General features: G+C 34.6%; 1 protein-coding gene and 1 long non-coding RNA gene across 2 annotated transcripts; one reads left to right on the top strand and one right to left on the bottom strand.

The window, feature by feature from the left end:
• The first annotated feature begins 9,962 nt into the window (after positions 1-9,962).
• Positions 9,963-17,096, top strand: LOC107797316 (uncharacterized). Its single transcript, XR_001650661.2, has 3 exons — positions 9,963-10,076; positions 10,894-10,971; positions 16,702-17,096. It is a non-coding gene; the product is annotated as an uncharacterized LOC107797316 (long non-coding RNA).
• A 1,477-nt stretch (positions 17,097-18,573) lies between these two features.
• On the bottom strand, positions 18,574-20,866 carry LOC107797315 (uncharacterized). The gene is made up of 4 exons (XM_016620188.2): positions 20,649-20,866; positions 20,469-20,544; positions 19,017-19,100; positions 18,574-18,924 (listed from the first exon to the last, which is right to left on the bottom strand). Exons 1-4 carry the CDS (start codon positions 20,808-20,810, stop codon positions 18,860-18,862), a joined length of 387 nt encoding a protein of 128 aa, XP_016475674.1. The 5' UTR covers positions 20,811-20,866; the 3' UTR covers positions 18,574-18,859.
• Between the last annotated feature and the right edge of the window lie 3,686 nt (positions 20,867-24,552).

Here is a 24,552-nt window from a genome sequence, read left to right as displayed (position 1 = left end):
AATCTTGTAACTTATAGTTGACAGGCTTAGTTAGTCTTTTTCATTTTTTGATTTTGATGTAATAACAGGACCGCAGACCGGAACATCGACGGAATGACACCTCAATCGGCTCTCCACCTTGGTATACTCCATCACTGTTCCAAATTCTAAACTACACGTGGCCTGATTCCTTTATAGCCAAGGATATGTAGGCAGCTCAGATATCAAGGCTCGGTCACGTTCTCCTTTCTCTTAGTTTTTGGTCTCTCTAAATAAAGGTCGAGTCAAAAAACCCGTCTCGTCGTTCTTTGTCTAAAACCTCTTCGCGTTTTCAGTCAAAGAGGGGCGGCTGTAGACATGTAATTTTTGACCCTCCCCAAGATTTTAACATTTTTAGCATAAATACATAGTTTAAGTCTAATATTGCTATTTTTGACTAGTATTGACCCTTTTACTCACAAAATTGAAAAATACCAAAAAATATTCTCACAATATAATATTGTTTATTTTAATTAATTTAAGATTAGTTTTATATTTCTGTATTATAAATTTTATATAATTTGAGAAGAAAGAGTGTGTTTTGGGTTGGTTTATCCCATTTTAATGAGTTTTGTAGTCCATTTTTAATCTTTGCCCCAAATTTAAGGCCCAATAAGACATATCCCTATTTGCCTTCCTCTTTTAATCTCCTTTACCCCTAATACCCTAAAGAGGACCCTAACCTAGACAAGGATGAACAGCCGTTTCTGATTTTTGGAAAACACGCAAGACCCATATCATCTTCTCCACATCTTGAACACCAAAAACCCTAAAGACCCCAAACCCTAGCAACGAAGAACCCATCAGCAGCCACACATGACCACCCTCCAACCACCAGCCGTCTCCCCAAGCCCCTTATCTCCGATCTCTCACTCTAACTGAAGAAGAGAAGTTTCAGCCGTTGGACCTTCTTCTAACAGAGAGACCCCCCTGAATTAGATCTTCTTCACAAACGAAGGCACACCTAAAAACGGGAACTCCTCTCCAAAAAGAACCAAGGTCAGCGTCGACCGCTCTCTCTCACCAAACCAGATGCCCCCATTTTCCAAAACCTCTCATCTCTCTCGTTTCACACCCTTTTGAACCAAGCCTGAAACCTGCCGGAAAACCATCTCTGCCGCCATCGTCGTCCCATCTCCACACTGAGCAACCAACGACCACAACTTTCCAACTCTAATCCCAACTCGCCGGAAAATGAGCTGCAACAGCCACACCCTCACCCAGCGAACCAGGCCCCCTTCATCTCCTTCACCATTGAAAACACCATACCCATACTTGTTCTTCTTCGTCTCTCCAAAACAGAGCAACAAGGCTCGATAAGTTACGTCGTGCAACCCCAAAAGATCTGGACGTAGAGTTTTGGTTTACTCTTTGTGCTTCTGTAATCTCCTGTTCGAGTAAGATTCGAGGCCGCCAGAAGGATTTCCATTCAAGATCTCCGTTCAAATTTCTGGTCCATGCCTTGTTCCACACTCACGTTTTAAGGTTTCCAAACAAATCACGGTCAAGTTCTATTTTGAGGTCCATTTCTTTCCCATTCCAATTATTCTTCTGTTTGATCATGCGACTAGAATATGGTTTGGTTTGTTTAGTGTTTGATTTTATTATTAAACCTAGAATATGATCTGGTTTGTCAAATTCTCTATCTCATAATGCTTGTTTTCCAGTGAGTTTGGTTTAAATGAATGACTGTTTCACTATTAATTGCTTGATGTGATTGAAATGAATTAGTTTGTACATGTTAAGTTAATTTCTTGAATTAAATTTCACATGCCTTGTTGAACCGAAATGGAATCAATTCAGTAATGGTTTTTATGAAATTCAATGAACATAAAAGAGAAGAAAAATGAAAGGGAAGATTGGACTATACATGGGATTGCAGGATGAGAATCTGGTTAATTGGGTTTAAACGGATTTGAGCTTTGGTCGTAATCTACACATGCAAATTAGATTTAATATCAAGCTTACTTTTATATCATCATTTTGTCATCGTTAGGAGTATGCTTAGGCCATTTATATTCATGAATATCGTAGCTTGCTTTGAGCGCGATTAGTAATAATGAATCATCGTGACTATGAGTATGGTTCCCATGACATGATTATGATACATAATTCCCAAATCTGGGTACAGATTTCATGTGACCCGACCACAACTTCTAATAATGTTAATAAAGTAAACATATTATGGATCGTGGGTACGGTTCCCGTGACACAATTCACAATGTGTACCAAATAAATAAGTGTACGACAATCGTAACTTGTTCTAGAATAATGCCATAAATAATTAAAAGTGGTCAAATGTTAAAAATGCATAATAGGTTCAAAATATGTAAGTAATCAGATAATTAGGCCAATATTAATAGTTGAGCGACCGTGCTAAAATCACGGAACCCGGGAATGTCTAACACCTTATCCCGAGATAACAGAATTCCTTACTCGAATTTTTGTGTTCGCAAACCGTAAATAAGAGTCAAATTTTCTCGATTCGGGATTTTAAAATCGGTGACTTGGGACACCATAAATTATCCCAAGTGGCGACTCTTAATCTTAAATAAATAATCTCATTTTGATTATTGTCACTTTAATTGAAAAAACTCCCTTATACCGCTTCCGGTGGTAGAAAAAGGAGGTGTGACACATATCAAAAGTTTATTTTTCTTCTTTGTGTATATCAAACATTAGTTTTCTTTGTATACCAAAATATTATTTACTCCCACAATTACATTAATTATTTTTATATTTTAGAACTTACTTAAACATGCTATATCAAAAATTTATTTTCCTTTTTTGATCAATAATTAATAATTATATTATTTGTATATCACTGTGTATAACATAATAATAATGTGTATATCAAAAAATTTATGAAAATTTTATTTTCCTTCTTTGTATAATACATTTCAGATTGAAAACTCTAGTTCAATCACATGTCATAGTTGTATACACATATCCGATGTACTATACACTATGATATACAAATTGTCACACCTCCTTTTTACCCGAAAGGGGATATAGGAGGTTTTTCCAATTAAAGTGACATAAATCGAAATGAGATTATTTATTAATTTTAGAGTCTCCACTTGCAATAATTTATGGTGTCCCAAGCCATCGGTTTATTTTAAATCCCAAATCGAGGAAAATTGACTCTAATTTATGGCATGTGAACACAAAAGACCGGGTAAGGAATTCTGTTAACTCGGGAGAAGGTGTGAGGCACTCCCGAGTTCCGTGGTTTTATCATGGTCGCTCAACTATTAATAGTTGACCTAATTATCTGATTTAATACATGTTTAAAATCTATTGTGCATTTTTAACTTTATAACCGCTTTTATTTATTTATGGAATTATTTTTGGAACAAGTAACGATGTCATATACTTGGCGTTTTGGTACACATTGCAAACCGCGCCACATGAAATGTACCCGCAATTACAACATGTTTATTTTTTATTATTGTTTGAAGTTGTGGTCGGGTTACATGAAATGCACACCCGAGTTGGGAATTATGTATCATGACTATGCCATGAGAACCGTACCCATAGTCACGATATTTTATTATAAATCGTGCCTAAAGCAAGCTACAATATTCATAAGATTCAATTACTTATCTATAGTTTAAGATTGCATGTGAAGATCTAAAATTGTGGAATTCATTTGTTGGAATAACCACACATTTCGTTACTTAAGATAGTGGTGATTGTATTCTAGAGGCTCAATTAGCGTTTCAACTATATTGGCCCAATGATATATTGATTGCTTGTCAACATTATCAAATGCAACTTTCCTAAATATTAATACATGACTGTTCAAATTTAAAGCAACTACAAGACTGTTTCCAAACTTTAATTCCTGATTACTCAAATTACATCACAGCACAACCAAACAAATAAGGTCCTGAAAAGAACACTTAAACAATCAGGAACTAAAATGATCTGGACAGAAGGTGATACTACTACAAATAGTAATGTCTCGTAGTGTGAGTAAAGAAAACAAAAATGAGAACATTGTTATAAATATATTATATTATGGATGTTCATTTAGTACTCCGTTGTAAATAAGCTTCCTGAAGAAGCTTATCCATATGGGACTCCACCGTAAATATGTTTATCTATTTAGTACTATATTGGAAATAAGCTTCCTGAAGAAGCTTATCACTTCGGTACCCGGTTATGGATAAACATTACCCCCAGTAGAAGTTTATCCATATCGGGTGTAATGAGCTTATCTTTTCAGTACCCAGTTATGGATAAACATTACCCCCATAGAAGATTATCCATACCGGGTATAATAAGCTTATCCATTCAGTACTCCGTTATGGATAAATATTGCTCTCAGTAGAAGATTATCCATATCTGGTACAACAGCAGCTTACACAACAGCTTGTAGTAGCAGCTTACACAGCAACTTATAGTAGCTTACACTGCAGCTTGTAGTAGCAGCTTACACAGCAGCTTGTAGTAGCAGCTTACAGAGCAGCTTTCTTTCTTCTATAAATAGAAGAGATTTCAGTTTATTATGTACATCAGTTTGAATTCGAATAATATATCAGTTTCTCTCTATACTTGTCTTTGTTTTATAGTCTTTGTTTTGTAACACGTTATCAGCACGAAGCTCTACCATCTCGAGCAAATATTTTGAAAGTATCTGAGGTAAGAACTTTCTTTTCCTAAATAATGTCAAATCTTTCTAAACTTGAATTTGTAGCCCTGGATATATCGGGCAAAAGCTACATGTCTTGGGTGCTTGATGCTGAAATTCATCTTGATGCGATGGGTCTGGCAGACACCATCAAGGATAAAAATCAGGCATTAAACCAAGACCGTGCCAAAGCAATGATATTCCTACGCCATCACCTTGATGAGGGCCTGAAAATGGAATATCCCACTATTAAAGATCCAGTCATACTGTGGAATAATTTGAAAGATAGATATGACCACCTGAAGATGGTCGTTCTTCCACAGGCACGTTATGATTGGACTCATCTAAGGCTACAAGATTTTAAATCTATCAGTGAGTATAATTCTGCTATGTTCAGAATTATTTCCCAATTAAAATTATGTGGTGATAATATTACTGATCATGATATGTTGGAGAAAACTTTCACCACTTTTCATGCCTCGAATATGCTCCTGCAGCAGCAATATCGAGAGATGGGATTTAAAAAGTATTCTGAACTTATCTCACATCTTCTTATAGCAGAGCAACATAATGGGCTATTAATGAAAAATCATGAAAGCCGACCTATTGGTTCTTGTCCATTCCCTGAAGTGAATGAGACGAACTTCCACCAAGCTAAACGTGGAAGAGGTCGTGGCCCCAGTCGTGGTCATGACCGTGGTCGGGGAAGAAACCCCAATCATGGTAATAATAATGCACCAAAGAAGCCTTCTCACCACCAGCAGTGGAAAAGGAAGGAACAAAAGCATGAAGCGGTGCAAGCGCCAAATGTAAAAAATGCATGCTATAGATGTGGAGGAAAATGGCACTGGTCACGTACTTGTCGTACGCCAAAGCACCTGGTTGAGCTTTATCAAGCCTCCCTGAAGAAGACAGAGAAAAATGCTGAAGCAAATTTTATTTCTGAAGATAATTTAGACTTCATGCATTTGGATGTAGCTGATTACTTTGCACTCCCAGAAGGAGAAACAAGTCATGTAATCGGTGGTGAATCTGTAGAAATGTAAATATTTTAATTTTTGTTATTTGTAATAGATAGTATGGTTATGTAATTGTTGTACATAAAGAAAAATTATGATTTGATGTTTACTATAATATATCTTATTTATGTCATTTTAAAGAATATGGATAATATTATTAGATCAACTTAAACTCTAGCAGAGTTTGCAAGAAATATACAACCACCAGAAGTAGTTTATATTTCATACATCTCATTGTAATTATATTTTGTTAACCACCAGAAGTGGTATATGTCTATGATCACCAGAAGTGATAATTTAGGCTTTCTATAGTTACAATTGAAGATAAGCTACATAAATATTCTCTATATTAAATGCACGCCTCGATTTGCTCCTGAAGTAGTAAATATTTTAAAAGAGGTTGAGGCATCACAATTTGATGTGATTAATGCGCATTCAGATAATTATGTTCGATTTCCTGAAGGATGAGAACTTTTGATAATATTAATCCATTCCCTGAAGTGCATGTGACAATACTAATAAGTTGGGTAAATATGAACGCGCTCTTGATGTGAATACATTACAATTCACCTCCAGAAGAGTTAATATAATTGAGAGAATATATACTCAATATTTCGTATTTTAAATTTGCTCCTGAAGAAGTAACACAGTTAAAATTGCCTCCTGAAGTGGAAAAATATTATGAAGAAGAGTTTTCGCGTGCTTAAACAATTGTTTTACATTGTTTATTTGATTGTGATTTTCTCTCATGACACCAGCAGCGTCTGAGCAATATTTGATAGTACAAAATGTATCAATAACTCCTGAAGAGCTAAATGTTTGCCTAAAGAATACATGACACCAGTAGTGCCAGATAAATATTAGATTGTGGATAATAAATTAAGTCTCTCGAAGAGCTTATATACAAATATGTCATTCATATTATATGATTATGGTCAAAACATATGTTGTAGTAAACCTGAAGTTTACTAATACAAATGGCTATCATAGTGAGACTACAAATGATTGGAAGATTGATAATCTTCATGTTTCCACAATCATAGGGGGTAAAATAATATGTATGTGAGAAGTTACCCGCCTTATTCTTTAATTTGTACTATATCATGTATCACAGTAAACTAGAAGTTTACTAAAGCAAAAGTTTATGCCATAGTAAACCAGAAGTTTACTAAGAGATAGCACATGACATGATAAACTTGAAGTTTTCATTTGCCATTTTTAAATGAGCTATTTGAAAATTCAGATAAGCATATGCTAAAGAACTAGAAGATTCTTCAGGAATTCTTATGTGTTGCTTGTTCTCATAATGAATGATTATACCAGCTAAAGTTGGGACTAAGACCCCTGATTCTGAAATATATAAAAGGTGAATATGGGCCCGTTCACCTATCATGTGAACCACTTATAGGTGCATATTTGAGATGGTTACATGTGTAATTATTGTCAACCTGCAGTTTGGCATTTGGAATTGCTTTTCTCGATTAAAAGCATAATTTTCAGATTATGAAATCAAGACAGTTCATCTTGATAATGCTGGTTTATATCCAAGCTGGTTTAGCATTGAATACCTCCTATTAATGTCTAAACCATTGCTTATGAGAACAAAGCTTCATGTATTGGTCTAAGATTTTCTAAATTGCATATAGCAGCACTTGTATGCATCAGATCAACAATATATGATAAGTCCTCCCTTCACAATTGGTTTAGGATCAGAAACCAAATATTTTTACTATCTTTTATTGTGTGGTATGTGATTAATTTCTCTACCATAATACACAAAGATATGTTTCCCAAAGATGATTGAGGATATATGTTAGTTTTTCTAACATTTGAAGGATGGAATAAACAGTTGAAAAATATGTTATATGAATCGAATTATCATGATCCTCACTTAGAAGATAATTCAAGTCGAATGCCAGAAGCATTTGCTGATCCAAAATTAAATATCATATTTCAGCTGCAAATGCTCCTATTAAAATTAAAGTCCCTGAAGGATAGAGTTTACTGTATGCATGAAGCGTGGTAGACCAATCGGTTCCAAAGGTAACAATCCTTGAAAAATAGTAGGAGCTAATGATCGAAATGATCATAATGAGGAGGAAATAAGCTCTAGAAGAGCCCACAACATAACATTTCATGAAACTCCCGAAAAAGTTCAGGTACCTGAAAATAAAAAAAGTGATGAGATCTCCACAAGTTATGTCGCTTCGGAATTGACACAAAATGATCGTCGACGATATATTTAATACAATATAGTGCACAATATTGTAAACGATTGTGAGGATCGGACTAGCAGTCCAGACACTTGAAAATGTCGTACCATTTAGATACAAGTCTCAACCTATTTGACTTATTTGGCTAAATCTATATGAAGATCCTTGAAGGATTGAAAATGCCCGAAGCATATAATTCAAAGTCTTGAGAAATGTACTCGATCAAATTATAAAGATCTTTGTACGGTTTAAAGCAATCTGGACGCATGTGATATAATCGCCTTAGTGAATATTTGCTGAAAGAAGGTTACATAAATGATGTTATTTGTCCATGTATTTTTATAAAGAAAATGGCATCAGAATTTGTTATACTTGTTGTTTATGGTGATGACATAAATCTTGTTGGAACTCCAGAAGAGCTTCAAAAGGCAATTGAATATCTTAAGAAAGAATTTGAGATGAAAGATCTTGGAAAGACAAAACTTTGTCTTAGTCTGCAAATTGAATATTTAGCAGATGGGATCTTTATCCATCAATCTGCCTATACAGAAAGGATCTTAAAACGCTTTTACATGGACAAAGCGCACCCATTGAGTACACCAATGGTTGTTCGATCACTTGAAGTAAATAAGTATTTGTTCCGACCTCCAGAAGAGGACGAGGAACTCCTTGGTCCTGAAATACTCTATCTCGGTGTAGATGGTGCACTTATTTATCTTGCTAATGCTAACAAAAGTGGTGCAGATCATATTGGTAATGCAGGTTATTTATCCGATACCCATAAAGTTCGATTTCAAACCGGCAAGCAGGGAATGCATATGATTGAGATCAGTGATTCATTCGAGAAATATGTGGGTTGGAATGTGATAAAAGACCCACAATATTATACGGAGACAATGTTTCATGCATAGCGCTATTAAAGGAGGATTTATAAAAGGAGATAGAACGAAGCACATTTCATCAAAATTGTTCTACACACACGATCTTCAGAAAAGTGGTGACATTGATGTGCAACAAATCCGTTCAAGTAATAATCCAGCAGATTTATTCACTAAATCTTTGCCAACTTCAACTTTTGAGAAGATGGTATACAAAATTGGAATGCGGAGACTCAAATATTTGAAACAAGGTTTTCATCAGGGGGAGTAAAATACGCGATGCACTCTTTTTCCCTTACTAAGGTTTTTCCCATGGGGTTTTCCTTATAAGGTTTTTAATGAGGCACCTAGCAATGCGTCTTACTAAATATGTGTACTCTTTTTCCTTCGCTGGGATTTTTTTTCCCACGTGGTTTTTCCTAGTAAGGTTTTAATGAGGCACATTATCTTTTAATGAACATCCAAGGGAGAGTGTTATAAATATATTATATTATGGATGTTCATTTAGTACTCCGTTGTAAATAAGCTTTCTGAACAAGCTTATCCATATGGGACTCCACCGTAAATATGTTTATCTATTTAGTACTATATTGGAAATAAGCTTCCTGAAGAAGCTTATCACTTCGGTACCCGGTTATGGATAAACATTACCCCCAGTAGAAGTTTATCCATATCGGGTATAATGAGCTTATCTTTTCAGTACCCAGTTATGGATAAACATTACCCCCTGTAGAAGATTATCCATACCGGGTATAATAAGCTTATCCATTCAGTACTCCGTTATGGATAAATATTGCTCTCAGTAGAAGATTATCCATATCTGGTACAACAGCAGCTTACACAGCAGCTTGTAGCAGCTTACACAGCAGCTTGTAGTAGCAGCTTACACAGCAACTTATAGTAGCTTACACTGCAGCTTGTAGTAGCAGCTTACAGAGCAGCTTTCTTTCTTCTATAAATAGAAGAGATTTCAGTTTATTATGTACATCAGTTTGAATTCGAATAATATATCAGTTTCTCTCTATACTTATCTTTGTTTTATAGTGTTTGTTTTATAACAAACATGACAAATTACTATGTATTAATAGAGCTACGGCTTCGACCAGTGTGCTTATTGTCTTTTCGATAAAGATCAAGGGCATTTAAGTCATTTAAATCAGCTTATCTACGTAGTATAATATTTGAATGACGTTCCACGGAGGCAACATTAGGTTTTTCTTCCATTTCTCCATTTCTTTGTATAATAAACTTTCAGAGTTTAGACTGCTTCTAGGATATCTCTTCGTCTTCCTCACATTGCTTCTACCAGCAGGTATGTTTTTATCAATTCTGCCCATATTTTTTGCTATGCATCTGATATAGAAACATTCTCTCCTTCTTCGACTTCAATTTGGTTGTTTTCTATTTATTTCTCTTCTTTTTTCCTGCTCTTTCAATTAGTTCCAACCCACATGCAAAAAAATTTCTCGAGATCAATGGCTTCTCGATCTTAGTCCGCTGCTGATACCGATATGGGTATTAAGCCTAATTAAAAGGAAGAAAATTTTGGGTATAGTATTATAGTGCTTAATAAAGTTTGTAATTCTTCGGTTCGTCGTCTTCTTTTGTTTTATCCTCTGTTTCGTCACTTTTACTGGTTCATTTTTTTACCTGTAACTATAGTCTTAATCAATTGGGATTTTGCAATTTTGGCCTACGATGTTAAATTGGGCTCAGTTTGGATAGTATTTGTCAATCGTGTTTTGATAGTTGGAGCTTAATCTTTCCCTTATGAATCGAAAGAGCAAGGCTTCTAATTAACTTCTCTGCTCTTCGGAACAGGCCTAACTGATCAATCACCTTGTGCAGAGGAGCACATAGCTATATTTAAATCGAGCAATAAAAATACATTTTAAACTCGAAGCGTGCTGAGTTTTGGATTTTTTGGTTTTCTCGGTTCTTTGCATACTTCTCGATTTTGCAATTTCGTGGCAAATGTATACGCTAAATTCGCCAAGTCTTAATTTATGGTTTTTATTTATAAAATTATTTGCGAGGCACCTTATCTTTCCCTAACTGGTAGAGCCAATATGATCAAACTGGTTATTGGCTAGTCTGCTTCTAACTCTTAGGTTGTTTTAACTTTTCAGGTTTCTCCTCTATTGCAGTTTTTGTGATCCATGTGGTTGTTGTGTATTTGTGTTATTCAGTAGTGTTTCAATCATAAGGTAAATTTTCTTACCAACTTCTTACTTTAATAAAGCTTTTGATATCGTCATCAGTATGCTGCCCCTGAAACTACAACAAAAACAATAATGTTTCTATTTAAACTGAAAGGAAGTGAAAAGCAACCTTAATCTTTTCATCATTCTAAGAAAGAAAGTTTCGCTTGTTATTGTAAAAATATTCCTTTCAAGTTCAAATTTGAGTTTGTTTTAAAAGTTCAGTTGGTATTTTCTTACTAATAACTCTTCTTCATTTCATATTTTCACACCCCTGTTTTGTCTGCTTGATTATTGCTTTGTGTCAGCTTCTCCCCTTCATTTCTTTTTTCTCTGGTCAGTAGATTCTGTTTGATTTCTGGATTTCTCCATTTGCTTTTTGATTTTTGGCCTCTGTTGTGCCTATCACGATTTATTCTTTTTATTATTGCAGTTCTTGTGATCCGTTGTGGTGGTTGTGTACTTCTGTTATACATATATTCTAGACAAAGTATCATATTTCCTGATGGTTGGGTGTAATAACAATTGATTTAGCTGCACCTTTAGACATAGGATTTCTGCTCAGCTAGAAAGATGCAATATACAGTAATTAATAGCTGACAAATACATTAAGCTTAGCTGTTTTAAACTTAGCCTTAAATAAGAAATCTAAATTAATAAAAGCATATACAATAGTTTTCATTAAACACTTGCAAATTAAAAAGTACCCTATATGTTAACCAGCTACAACTCTTCGTTAACCTTCTTTTTGCTCTTTCTCTGTCCTTTTTGCTTTCTTATGGGATTTATTCCCTCAGGAGGTTTAGAGTAACATTAAAGAGCCTTTTACTATTTTTTGATATAATACTTCAAAAGAAATGCTTAACTAAATGTTAAAACTCTTCTTGAACTATAATTGCCTGTGAAGAATATATATGGTAGCTGGTTTTCTGCCTTAAATCAGGTTGGGAGACTTGAGAAGTACAATATTCCTTTATATTGTACAAATTCTGCGGGGTTATTGTATTGTGGCTGGTACGTTGAAGGACACACAACAAGAAAAAAAACATTTTAAAGGGATGGCCGAATAATAATTTGGATAGCATCTAAGAACTTCTTGACCATAAATTGTTTTTCCTTTCATGGTTGAAGAATTTGAGTTTGAATAGATGATAAAATCTTTCACTATCATGATTTTTAGTACAACTTATTATAAATTATAGCTTCCAACTTTTCGTCTTCCTATTTTTTTGCATGATAATACGAATATGAAACAAATAGGTGTCTCACATTGCAACTTTAATCTTTTTGTTCACTCGCTTTTACTTTAAAGTCATGAAAGGTTGTGGTCATTTAAGTTAATTATGACTGTATATAGAATTATCTGAGTTGATATAATAAGAGTTCTGATTTCATACTTGCGATTTTCTTTTTCCCATATTGTGGTTTAAAAAAGCATGATAGAATTTCTTAAGATTAATAGTTACATATTTCTGTTATGGTTTTTCTTTTCTATATTCTGGTTTAAACAAAGCATGAACAAATTCCCCCCCCCTATTATTTCCTTTACTTGCTAAGAGTTTTATAAGCTCAAAGTGAGTACAGTGATAGCAGATGTTAGTTTAGAAATTTCAACTTTAAAGTTGGACTGGATTGCTTTAATGTTGCAGTAGAATGTGCATATATTTTACGGCAGATAGGGACCTTCCACTTGTTAGAAATTGAGCTATACAGACATTTTGTATTGAGAAAGTTATGATGCTTCACCTGATTTTATTTTCAAACTCAACCCTCTACTCTATATTATAGAATGCTCCATCTTTTAGTCATTATAATATTTCTGTACACTATATTTTGTTAACCTATTTTACTGAAAACCTAAGCAAATAAGTGTATGGATAGTTACTAGGAACTTGTAAGTACAGTGTTCAGGTTAAGCTTATACTTCCAAGTATTTTTAAAGGTTCCAACCACACTTTAAGCAGCTGGAAAAATGCTGCACTTTAGAATAGTAGCTTTCATATTTGATAGTACTTTTAGATTGTAATATAGGGTGTGACTCATCCCACTATATGCTAGCATGCTATGGTTAAAATTAATCTTCTTGGTTTAGGTTCTTTTTGGTATATTTGCCTTTAGTTGCTACAAGGCTTTTTTTGATATCCAGATTAACAACACAGTACTTGACTACTTGCCTCGAAGATATTTTGGCTTCTAATTCTACTATGAAATATAACATATTTATTTGTTCGCTGGCATTTTTAGACAAGAATTATAATGCATCATCTTCCGCTAATATGTAAATTGTTATGTTATATACTATGTTGTAACTACTGTGGCACTGTAAGCATTCCCTAATGTGGTGTTGTCATGGATACAAACAACATATATTTTGATCAAAATGTATGTAAATAGGTATCTATCACTTAGCATGCAATATTGTCTGCTCGATTCCACACTTGCAACACCAACTTCTATTATATTTGCAATTAGAAATCATATAAAGCTAAATAATATTGGGCCCGTGCTGGCACGGGTTGACACCACCTAGTTAAAGTAATGAAAGGAAGAAGAGTTGGGCAGGAGACGAGGCTTCATAGCAGATGATGGTCCTAAATACGTTACTTCTTCCAAGATGGGCGGAAATAAAGAGAAAAACATGACTCCTTAAGCAAACTGACTACTACGATATCCAGCTAAAGCACTCAAATTAGTAGATAAAAAAAACCAAGCTCTATCTTGAACATAACCACGAACACTTTAAAATTATATAGTAGGCTCATATTATATTTCAACCACAAAGTTCACAAGAAAAGAAAAAGATATGAACCTGAAAATTACAGCTTTGATTGACTGAAATTTTAAGCAAAATTACACGAGCAAGATGAACCAAATTTTATGGCGAAATTGGAAACGGACGGAACTCGAACGGACCAACCCCGAACAACAACTCCAATCAATCAACTTCGATGTATGATACCCCATTTCGGGTAAAAACGAGGTGTGACAATTTGTATATCATAGTGTATAGTACATCGGATATGTGTATACAACTATGACATGTGATTGAACTAGAGTTTTCAATCTGAAATGTGTTATACAAAGAAGGAAAATAAAATTTTCATAAATTTTTTGATATACACATTATTATTATGTTATACACAGTGATATACAAATAATATAATTATTAATTATTGATCAAAAAAGGAAAATAAATTTTTGATATAGCATGTTTAAGCAAGTTCTAAAATATAAAAATAATTAATATAATTGTGGGAGTAAATAATATTTTGATATACAAAGAAAACTTATGTTTGATATACACAAAGAAGAAAAATAAACTTTTGATATGTATTTTGGTATACACATGTCCGATGTGCTATACAAATAATACAATATTTTTATTGTGATATACATTGATATAAAGGCAGCAATAACTATATATATAATTTTATATTATTGATATTCAAAGAATAATATTATTTATGTACAAAGAATGAAAATAAAATTTTAATATACATGTTGATATAGACAAAGAAGAAAAAAAATGTTGTGATATACATATTATTATTGTGATATACATTTATTGGCTATGTGATGCCAATATCTATAACTAGGGCTATTTTCTGCCAATTATATGGGTATGTTGTTATACCATGCCAAAATCCCATTCCCCTTTCTCTAAACAGTTGAACTTCTTAAAGGCCAATATTTATGCCCAAGCAAATATTGGGCTGGTCCACTGAATACCGGTCAATATACTACTCTCTCCAAAAATGTAAAATCCCCAAAAGGCAGCAAACTATCACTCACGCACTCTCTCTCTCTGTAGATTCTCTCTCCGACCTGAAACAGCAAGGTGAGACTACTAATCTCTCTATATATATGTGCGCTTATATATATATATATATATATATATATATATATATATGCGCTTGTGTACGTGAAGTGTTGTACGTTGTTGTATTATTAGGGTTATCTAGGATTTCATTTCACCGATTTTCATCCTGGCAGTTCGATTACTTAATGCGTGGCTTTTTAAATTTGTGACAATCGTGAGCTATTTCTATGACGTATGAGAATTTCATTTCTGTAAATTCTTTAGATGTTGCATTGGTTGGTTCTGTTTATATGCTCATTCATTTCTTCCTGATGGTTATATACATACTATGTTACTATATAGGTGCATGAAACAATAAATTGGAAGTTTTTAAGTGCAAGGATAATAGAATACTAAGTTTTTGTCTGTTTTAAATGGTATTGGTTTTGATCGTAACAATAATTATTGTCACTTCGATAAGAAGTGCGATTTGCTTTACAGACCATCTGGAATTAGTTATATGTCAAATAGGCAATGAATAGGATGATCGTTTGTGTGATTTTTAGGTCATCCAAATAGATTTTTCGAAGCGGAAAATTTCGCTAGCCGTTGTTGTGGGAATGGGTATCCAACAATTGTATTTTGGTTCGAACAAGGCTAGTAGAAAGTACACACAGTTCCCTAGATAGTTAGGTCAATCTGCTTGTGATGTCATTGAATCATTGATTATATGTACATAGATTGGGAATTAGCATCATCTCAGTTCTTTGGAAGCATAGTTTCCCCTGTGGCTTTAGCTATCCTGTAAAAACCGCTCTTGTTTATGGGCAAGAGACTGATTGACAGTTGCAGAAATTTCTTGTTGAGTATAATAGTAGAACCAAAGAAATCACCTAGCTATTGTAAAGATTAGTTGCCTTCAAAATTTGTATTTCTGGTGTAAAGAAAATATAGTTGAAAACTTACATAATGCAACTGATGCAGCTATGCTGTAACTTGTAATTTTTTGGGTACCTTCTTGGTCCTCCTTTAATGAAACCTTTACCTTATCCAAAAAAATAAAATAGTAGAGCATTATACCAGTGAAATTTGGCATTTGCCTTTGCACTTTTTCCTTTTTAGCCAACATCATTAACCCGATTATTCACTTGGTCAAAGCAAAAAGTTTGATACTCTATTTTTTGATTAGGGAGAAACTGTCCATGGTATTTAAAGAAGAAAATACTTCGCTTTTCAAAATTTACTCTTCAGAAGTTTTCATGACAGTCAAAAGTATGGATTTTATCCATTCACCTTTTATAGCGTCTTCTTTGTCACTTATCTCTTTTTTCTTCATTAAAAGGCTTTACAGGCCGTAAACGTATAGCCAGGAGTAGAGGTGGAGCTATGATTTCAACTTTATGGGTTCTGGATTAGAATGACGACTTCAAGTGCTAATAATTGGGTTCTTAATTTAATATTTGTTCATATTTGATGAAAATTATAATATAAATACACCGTTTGAGCAAAAGCTATTGGGTTTGAGCATTTGACCAAACCCGTGGCCGGGATTCTAGCTCCGCCCGTGGCCAGGAGTAATGTGAAAAAGCCCTCTTACTTCACATTGTTATGATGAAAGCTTAAATGAGTTATTATATAAAAGAATCTAGTTGACTCAGAAAAGGTTGGTTGTATTCTGTTATTTTACTTTTGGTGCAAAGAGAAGTATGCTGATGAAGCTGAATCACTCCTAGAAGTCATAGAATCCCTGTAAGCTGAACAGGATATAGTTTTTCTGAATTATGCATCTTTGGTAACTTGTAAATATGGTTTCCAGCACTTTGTACTGCTGATTAATATATTGTTACCTATTCCAAAAAAAAAGAAGGTTGGTTGTGTCACATGGATTAGTTCGGAAGAGAAATTGTATTGTTACCGAATTGTAGGTCTATTTTCAGAGAAAATGAAGAAAGGTATTCACCCTCAAATGCAATGGATATCCTATGTGACACAAAGTGGACGATTGATGCATGTTATGATGACCAAAATACACCAAACAGGCAAGGTTTATCACATTAGAGCAAGGCGTCAAATGGCTCAAAGTATTGGTCAGATTGCAAAGTTTAAGCGCCGGTATGGTGAGAAGGAGGAGGAGTAGGTGGAGAAAGCAGAGAAATGAAGGTTTAAGTTGGAAAAAGAATGAATTACATTTTGTGGATGAATTCATCCTTACCTTTTCCCTCTTCATTTCGTCTTAACTTTTCTGTTTAAGGAATGAATAGCGGTCTTCTTGTATGCTGTCACCCCTTTGAATGTTTGTTAAACATTAGTGAAGAAACATTGGCTCATCCTACTGTCAGCGTCTCCTTGTTTGAAAGTATTTTATGAGGTTTAAGATACTTTAGTGTCTCTGTCTTCTTATTTGGAATTATTGATGGTTCTTCACCCGTGTCAAGTGACCAAGTTCTCATGATTCTGGTGTACTTTTTTTTGTTGTAGTAAATTCCTGACTAACTTTTAAGAGAAGGAGAAATTAAACTGTAGGAAGTAGGTTGCATGTTTGTGTATCTCCCTCTGTTGTTTCCTGTCTTCAGTAAGCTAAAGGACAAAGCTGTTATATTGTTGTAGTCACATGTTTTATTGTCCCAAAGGTGTACACAATAATATGATTGTTGCTCAAAATTGAACACCATTCTCATTTACCTGTTGTGAACAGTTTTATGAGATCTTTTTTCTTTTTGTTAACTAAACTATTTTCATTACAAATAGTAGTATGTACAGCAAATACAAAACCTGACAGTTGAACCATAGGTGTCAACTATCAGCAGCAATCCTTACTTCTCTTACTCAGCAATCCTTAGTTTCTTATTCAGCATTTTTATTCGGGGAACAGAAAAAGTTTTTTTTTTTGGATCAAGAGGAAATATTTAATATATGTGCTAGATATCAGTACATAGAGGGACTTTCCCACTGGAATATAGCTCCCAGCCCCCAGGGAGTAGTTTACAACATATTTAGATGCAAAGGGTGGGGGAAAGAGATGTAGATTTGAGCTCTTAAGAACTTTCTATTTGCTTCCACTCTTAGCTAGTTAGTCAGTTACATGGTTAGCTTCTCTGTATGTGTGCTTCAGAGGAGTAACGTGCAATTATCAATGAGGTGAGGAAAATGAACATTACCTATTTGAAGTGCAGTAACTACTACATTTGAGCCTGAGTTGATTTCAAGTGGATGTAGTTTCTTTCGAATTGCTATCTCTGTAGAGCTGTTTGTTTTGCAAATATGTCAATTGTGAAAGGAAGTATCATATAGTAGCCTAAACTCCAGTCACCTTTGTGATTTCTGGAGCACCTCCTATTCCTCCTACCCCGGGTTACTGATTACCCAATGGGGAACCTTCTGTAATTAATTCCTTTGACAGTTTAGTTTGTATATTTCCTTCTTTTTCCTGTAAGCATTATTTATTCGGTAGCTTTTGCAATGACTGAGTTGGTATTTAGAAGATCCTTTTTATTAGTGAAGTGGTTTTTGATTTCGATTGATCCATTTGTGCCAGAGTCAGAAAGGGGAAATGTTGACCTTAGTAGTTATTATTAGAAGTACAGCTGGTTTAATCCAGTTCTGATGGAAGACAGAGGGTCATAATTTGATGTAATTTGTCCGGCCAGAATTTTTTTAACACACTGCACTCTGTAAAAATATGAGCTATGGTCCCCTGCTCATTATGACATATTTGGCTTTCTTCCCCGATTATGATGCCACTTTCTTTTAGCAACTTTCCATGCTACTGCCGCAGAAGTTACCATTCATAAAGAAACAGGAGAGTGTATTGACTAGCTCTGACAAACAGGCTCAGTTATGAGCTCTTTTAAGAACATCTTTAATCCCAAAGATCCATAGTATCCACAAAATTGTATGATACAAACATATAACCACTAACATGAAGAACTATAAGAACCCCTACCTCCTTTTTTCCTAGTAGCAGATGCTAATACAAACGTAGATTACAAGCCCTTGTTAACTCCCAGGAAAGTAGGGACAGAACAACAAAAAAAAAAAAAAAAAAAGACATATTGCCCATCAAGCAGTCAGCAAAATGATTCTAATGTCCCTCGCTTACTCCACCATTACATCCACGGAAGCTTCTGTAGCTTGTTTATTAGAATTCCTTTTTCCCTTTCCTGTAACACATGGATTTGTAGTCAATAAGCGAAATTAACAAAGAATCCTAGTTCAAATAAGAATGTAAAATAGCAACTCTATAGGAACTTGCCTTTCTTCTTCAATTGCTTCAGTTTAAGTTTTGAGCTCTTCATGGGAAATTTAACAGGTGTTCTATTGGCATCTTGAGTTTTCCCTGAATTCATTAGGAAAATCCGAAAATTTCCATCAGTTACATGGATCAGCCCCTTTCAAGGAGAGGACAGAACAGAAAATAAAGCAGATATAACAACCACCAAACAAATCATTGAACTTTTAACATTTTCACATAGGAAGCAACCTATTCATATAGGAAGCATTAACTACACTTGTAAACACAAAGAGTAAAGCAACAAAAAGATAACTCTTTCCTACTGAACTAGCAACCTCAGCTCAATATAAGAAATTGACTAGCATCAACATTATAGCTCTCACCCTAGAATGGATTCAAGTCGTAAAGTCACAAGGTTCTGAATTCTAACTAGTTCGAGTCAGGGGCGGAGCTAGTCAGTGATTAAAAAAGCGCTCGCTTCCTCGCTTTAAGCGAGAAGTGAAGGGCAGCACTTAAGGTAATAGAAGCAACTCTGGTACGAAAAGGGGGCCGCTTCTCTGTAAAAAGCGAGAAGTGGTGAAGCGAGAAGAAGCGTCCGCTTCTATGTTTAAACTTAAACCCAAGCCCTATTTTATTTAAAAACGAGGTTTTTAAACCGTAAACACTGTCTGGACTTCTTTAACAGCAACGAGACTAGGGTTTTTCTTCAACAACAAGAGCGATTTCTTCTTCTCTTCATCAACTTCTGATTTCTGAAATAATCTCAAAGCATCAACTAAGGTTGTTCTTCTTTTGCACTTTTGATTTTCAGTCTTCTTCTTCTTCTTTTTTTTCTTTCTAAACGTCCAAAAAGCGGCGAAATACTGGCGAACTTTTTTCAGAAAATTTCTGCCCAATTTTTATATCGTTTATTCTTAGTTCTTATTGCCTTTCTTATGTGTTATGTAGTTGTTCTTTTTTAAATTCCGCTTCACTTAAAAAAAGCGAGCGCTTCGCTTCTCGCTTCTCGTGAAATGGGGGTTGTAGCTTTCCTCGCTTCATGCTCTTCACAACACTGGAGTAGTAAGAGGAATTGAATCCCCTTCGTCAAAATTATACAGTGCAAATAGGGTAAAAATACAATCTTTATAAACTTTTGAACCCTGTTAACATAAGCAAAATTCTAGGTAGTGATAAAGAGGGTTCAAAAGTTGTTTTAGGTCAAAGTTTAAACCCCAACTATTGCCATTCTAGCATTTTTTTTCTTCGAAATTCCTTATATAAATTCCCCGTTCTGCCAGTGGCTCGAATAGGAAATGCCATTGCACCCACTGCTCTCTTGAAGCAGCAGGTTCAGATCATCTATTTTGTAATGGATTTTCCTCTCTCATGCGCGCGCACACACACAAAAGCTCATAAGCAAAATGCTGCGGGTCCGAACCCTCTGCTTAAACACTAGGTCCGGAGAATCAGCTACAGCAGTAAATAACTTACCATCAGCAGCATCAGCTACAGCCATCTCCACATCCTGCATTGTAATCACCCCTTTTTCTATAGCCTCCTTTTGCTCCTGTTTCACATCATTCAAAAGCGTCAAATCACAAATTTTCATCTTTATATACATATAGAATTAAAAATAAGAGAAGGAACTAATATTGATTAGAGATTACAGACCCTGCGCCATTTCTTGAACAGCTTGCGTTTTCGCTTGCCGGAGATGGAAAGAGGTTGGGCCTTCTGCTTAAGCTTACGAGTATTTGGGTCCCCATGTTTTGCTCTCTTACTCTCTGCGATTAATGCTCTCCTCTTCTTCTGCACCTCGTTAAATTTCGCCATTACGTTATCTCGCCTTCACCTTCAATACTCGTCTTAAACCCTAGTTATTTTTCCTCTGCCACTTTATACGTGTACGCCGCCGCTTTACGTTGACCCGGTTTATGTATCAACCCGGTTCACACGCCCGTTCTATTTTTTAGTTTTGTGTAAATAATATAGGGGAAAAGACAGGAGTACCTATAAAAGTGAAACTATTTACCCTGCCCTACCCATTAAAGAATTCTACCCACTAAATAATTACAATCTCCTATCCATATAATAAATAAACGGAAATATCAAAATAACTACCCCACGCTTAATGCTCTACCTATAAAAACGCAAAAGCTGCTCAAATTTCAGAAAATCAGCGCACAAAATTGAGATTTCCACCGACATTCCCTAATTTGAAGATCACTAAGTGTGAAAAAACAGATCGAAGATGTTGATTCGCGTCTTCTTTTCGGATTTTGATTTCGCTGTTGTTTTGATTTTGATTTCGGAGCTAAACTTCTGAATTTTAGCTGAAAATTCTAATCTAGGTTTGGAGATCTGGAGATCTAGAGGTTTGATTTCGAAAAATCTATTGCAGCTATATACTGTTGAAATTTCGAACACTGTTGAAATTTGCATTGTTGAGATTCAATTTTAGACATAAAAGTGATTATAACTTCAGAATCATGGAAAATATTCCAATTCTGCTGCAGCATAGTGGAGAATGGGATGATAACAATAATTTCATAAATTTTCATGTTGATGCAATTCTAATAAAGACCTCTTGGAAATTTAAACAACTTCTCAGAGAAATTGCAAAACAACTACAAAAGGACAGTAAAACAATGGTTATTCAGTATGCTATTGCTCAAGGATATCCACCAATTACAATTTGCAGCGATATGAGTGTTAGTGTTTACATGGAATTGAAAAAATCAAGTGCAGGGATGACAACACTTCCCCTGTGTGTGTCGTTTGCTAAAAACACTATAGCTGCAAGCACCTCCAGTTTCGATGTTGCTCCAATTTCATCAGAAATTGCACAATTTGAAAGCACTGATATGATTACTACGTTTGATGTGCAAGAAGGAGATGACGCCATTTTAGAACTTGATGATGCAAACATCATAACTGATCAATTTCATCAAAATGTTGAAAAAGGACAAATTTATGAAGACAAGAACCTGCTGGCTCTCGTTATGAAACAGTATGCCGTTAGAGAAAAATGTCAATATCGGGTTCATAAATCATGCCCAAGAAGGTCCGTCTGCATGTTTTCAAGTAAAAAACTATGTGATACCTATATAGTATATAAGTATGCTAATATACTATGCGAGTATGGAATTGTATTGGTTTGTCTGTGTTTTTTATCAGTGATACTGGTATAGTATATAAGTATGATATATCAGTATACTATGCGAGTATATAACTGTATTGGTTTGTCTTTGTTATTATCAGTAAAACATAATACCAATATAGTATATATGTATGCTAAATCAGTATACTATGTGAGTATAGAATTGTGCTGCTTTGTCTATATTTTTTATCAGCAAAATATGATACTGATACAGTATATAAGTATACCAACAGAGTATACCATGTGAGTATATAATTGTACGGATTTTTGTGTGTGTTTTTTATCAATAAAACATTATACATAACTGTATTTGTATTATAAACAGGTATATCCTTGAATGCGTGGATGAAAGATGCACTTGGAGACTTAAAGCATCAAGCCTGCGAGCATCAAATCTTTTCAAAGTGACGGATTTCAATTCTGTCCACATTTGTTTAACTGATAAGAGATTTTGTTCACAAAAGCAAGCTGTCTCAGCTTTTGTTGCAGCTGTGGTACAAGATAAACTTGTTGACCCGAAAACCATATATACACACCAACAGATATCCAGAGAGACATCCAAAAAGCATATGGTATGGACTTAAGCTACATGCAAGCATGGAGATCAAAAGAAAAAGCAATGCAATTATTGAGACGATCACCAAGTGAATCATACAAGAAAATGCCAACATATCTTTATATGTTAGAGTACGCTAACCCAGGATCAGTGACACGACTACACACTGAAGGAGATGGGAGCTTCTTGTATGCATTCATAGCTATATATGCATCGATTAGAGGATGGGTCTATTGTAGGCCAACAGTTGTAGTTGATGGAAGTTTTTTTAAGTCAACATATAGAGGGACCATAATCACGGCTTCCACGCAAGACGCAGAGGGTAAGAATACAATCCAATTACATTCAATTAAAGAAACAAAAAATATTTTCAAATATTATATGATACCAGTATGGTATACAAGTATACCAACAGAGTATATAGTTGTTTTGCTACACACCTGCGCGTACCTATAACTATACTACTATATGAAATGCTAAATTAATATTTTGTGTACAATCCAATTACATTCAGTTAAAGAAACAAAAAGCATTTTCAAATATTATATGATACCAGTATGGTATACAAGTATACCTACAGAGTATATAGTTGTTTTGCTACACACCTGCGCGTACCTATAACTATACTACTATATGAAATACTAAATTAATATTTTGTGTACAATCCAATTACATTCAGTTAAAGAAACAAAAAATATTTTCAAATATTATATGATACCAGTATGGTATACAAGTATACCAACAGAGTATATAGTTGTTTTGCTACACACCTGCACCTACCTATGACTATACTACTATATGAAATGCTAAATTAATACTTTGTGTACAATCCAATTACATTCAGTTAAAGAAACAAAAAATATTTTCAAATATTATATGATACCAGTATGGTATACAAGTATACCAACAGAGTATATAGTTGTTTTGCTACACACCTGCACGTACCTATGATTATACTACTATATGAAATACTAAATTAATATTTTGTGTACAATCCAATTACATTCAGTTAAAGAAACAAAAAATATTTTCAAATATTATATGATACCAGTATGGTATACAAATATACCAACAGAGTATATAGTTGTTTTGCTACACACCTGTACCTACCTATGACTATACTACTATATGAAATGCTAAATTAATATAGTGTGTTGTAATTGATATTTTGTTCTTTGGGTTTACAGGACAAATTCTACCCCTTGCATATGCAATTGTTGATTCGGAAAATGATGCATCGTGGGAATGGTTCTTCGTGCAGTTCAGAGAAACCTATGGACAAAGAGAGGGAATGTGCATTGTATCAGACAGGCATGATGCTATATGGAAAGCAACTTCAATTGTCTATCCAGAAGTCCCTCATTGTGCATGTATGTTCCATCTGTGGAACAACATAAAGACAAACTTCAGGAAGAGCCAAAAACAAATCAAAGAAGTATATTTTGCGTTAGCAAGAGCATACACTGTTGAAGAATTCAACATGCATATGGCAGAGTTAGAAGCTATTGATAGTAGAGTGAAAATATACCTGATGGATATTGGATATGATAAATGATCCCGGGCGCATTCCAAGGCAAATAGAACCATGACCATGACATCGAATATTGCGGAATCAGTAAATGCAGCAAACAAGCACGCAAGAGACCTCCCAGTTGTGAATTTGCTTGACTTTATGACAACATTGATTCAAAAATGGAATTACACCAATCGGAAGGATGCAGTAGAATCATTTATGAAGATTGATGCAAAGTATGAAAAAATATTGGCAGATAATACTATCTTATCACAGACGATGACGGTATGCATTTTCAAAATCATAAAAACACTGCATGTACTGTATTTTTACTTTTTTACCTTAG

This window comes from Nicotiana tabacum, chromosome 6 (genome assembly GCF_000715075.1).
Source record: "Nicotiana tabacum cultivar K326 chromosome 6, ASM71507v2, whole genome shotgun sequence".
Classification (NCBI taxonomy): domain Eukaryota; kingdom Viridiplantae; phylum Streptophyta; class Magnoliopsida; order Solanales; family Solanaceae; genus Nicotiana; species Nicotiana tabacum.
The sequence above is the reverse complement of the archived record's forward strand: the minus strand, read 5'-3'. Positions and strand labels throughout refer to the sequence as shown.

Bases quoted from the DNA above. Each gene is read 5' to 3' on its own strand.
- LOC107797315 (XM_016620188.2), bottom strand. From the start codon at position 20,810: ATGGCGAAATTTAACGAGGTGCAGAAGAAGAGGAGAGCATTAATCGCA. The intron at 20,545-20,648 runs GTCTGTAATCTC...GATGTGAAACAG, and splicing joins TGTTCAAGAAATGGCGCAGG to GAGCAAAAGGAGGCTATAGA. The intron at 19,101-20,468 runs GTAAGTTATTTA...TAATGAATTCAG, and splicing joins TGTAGCTGATGCTGCTGATG to GGAAAACTCAAGATGCCAAT.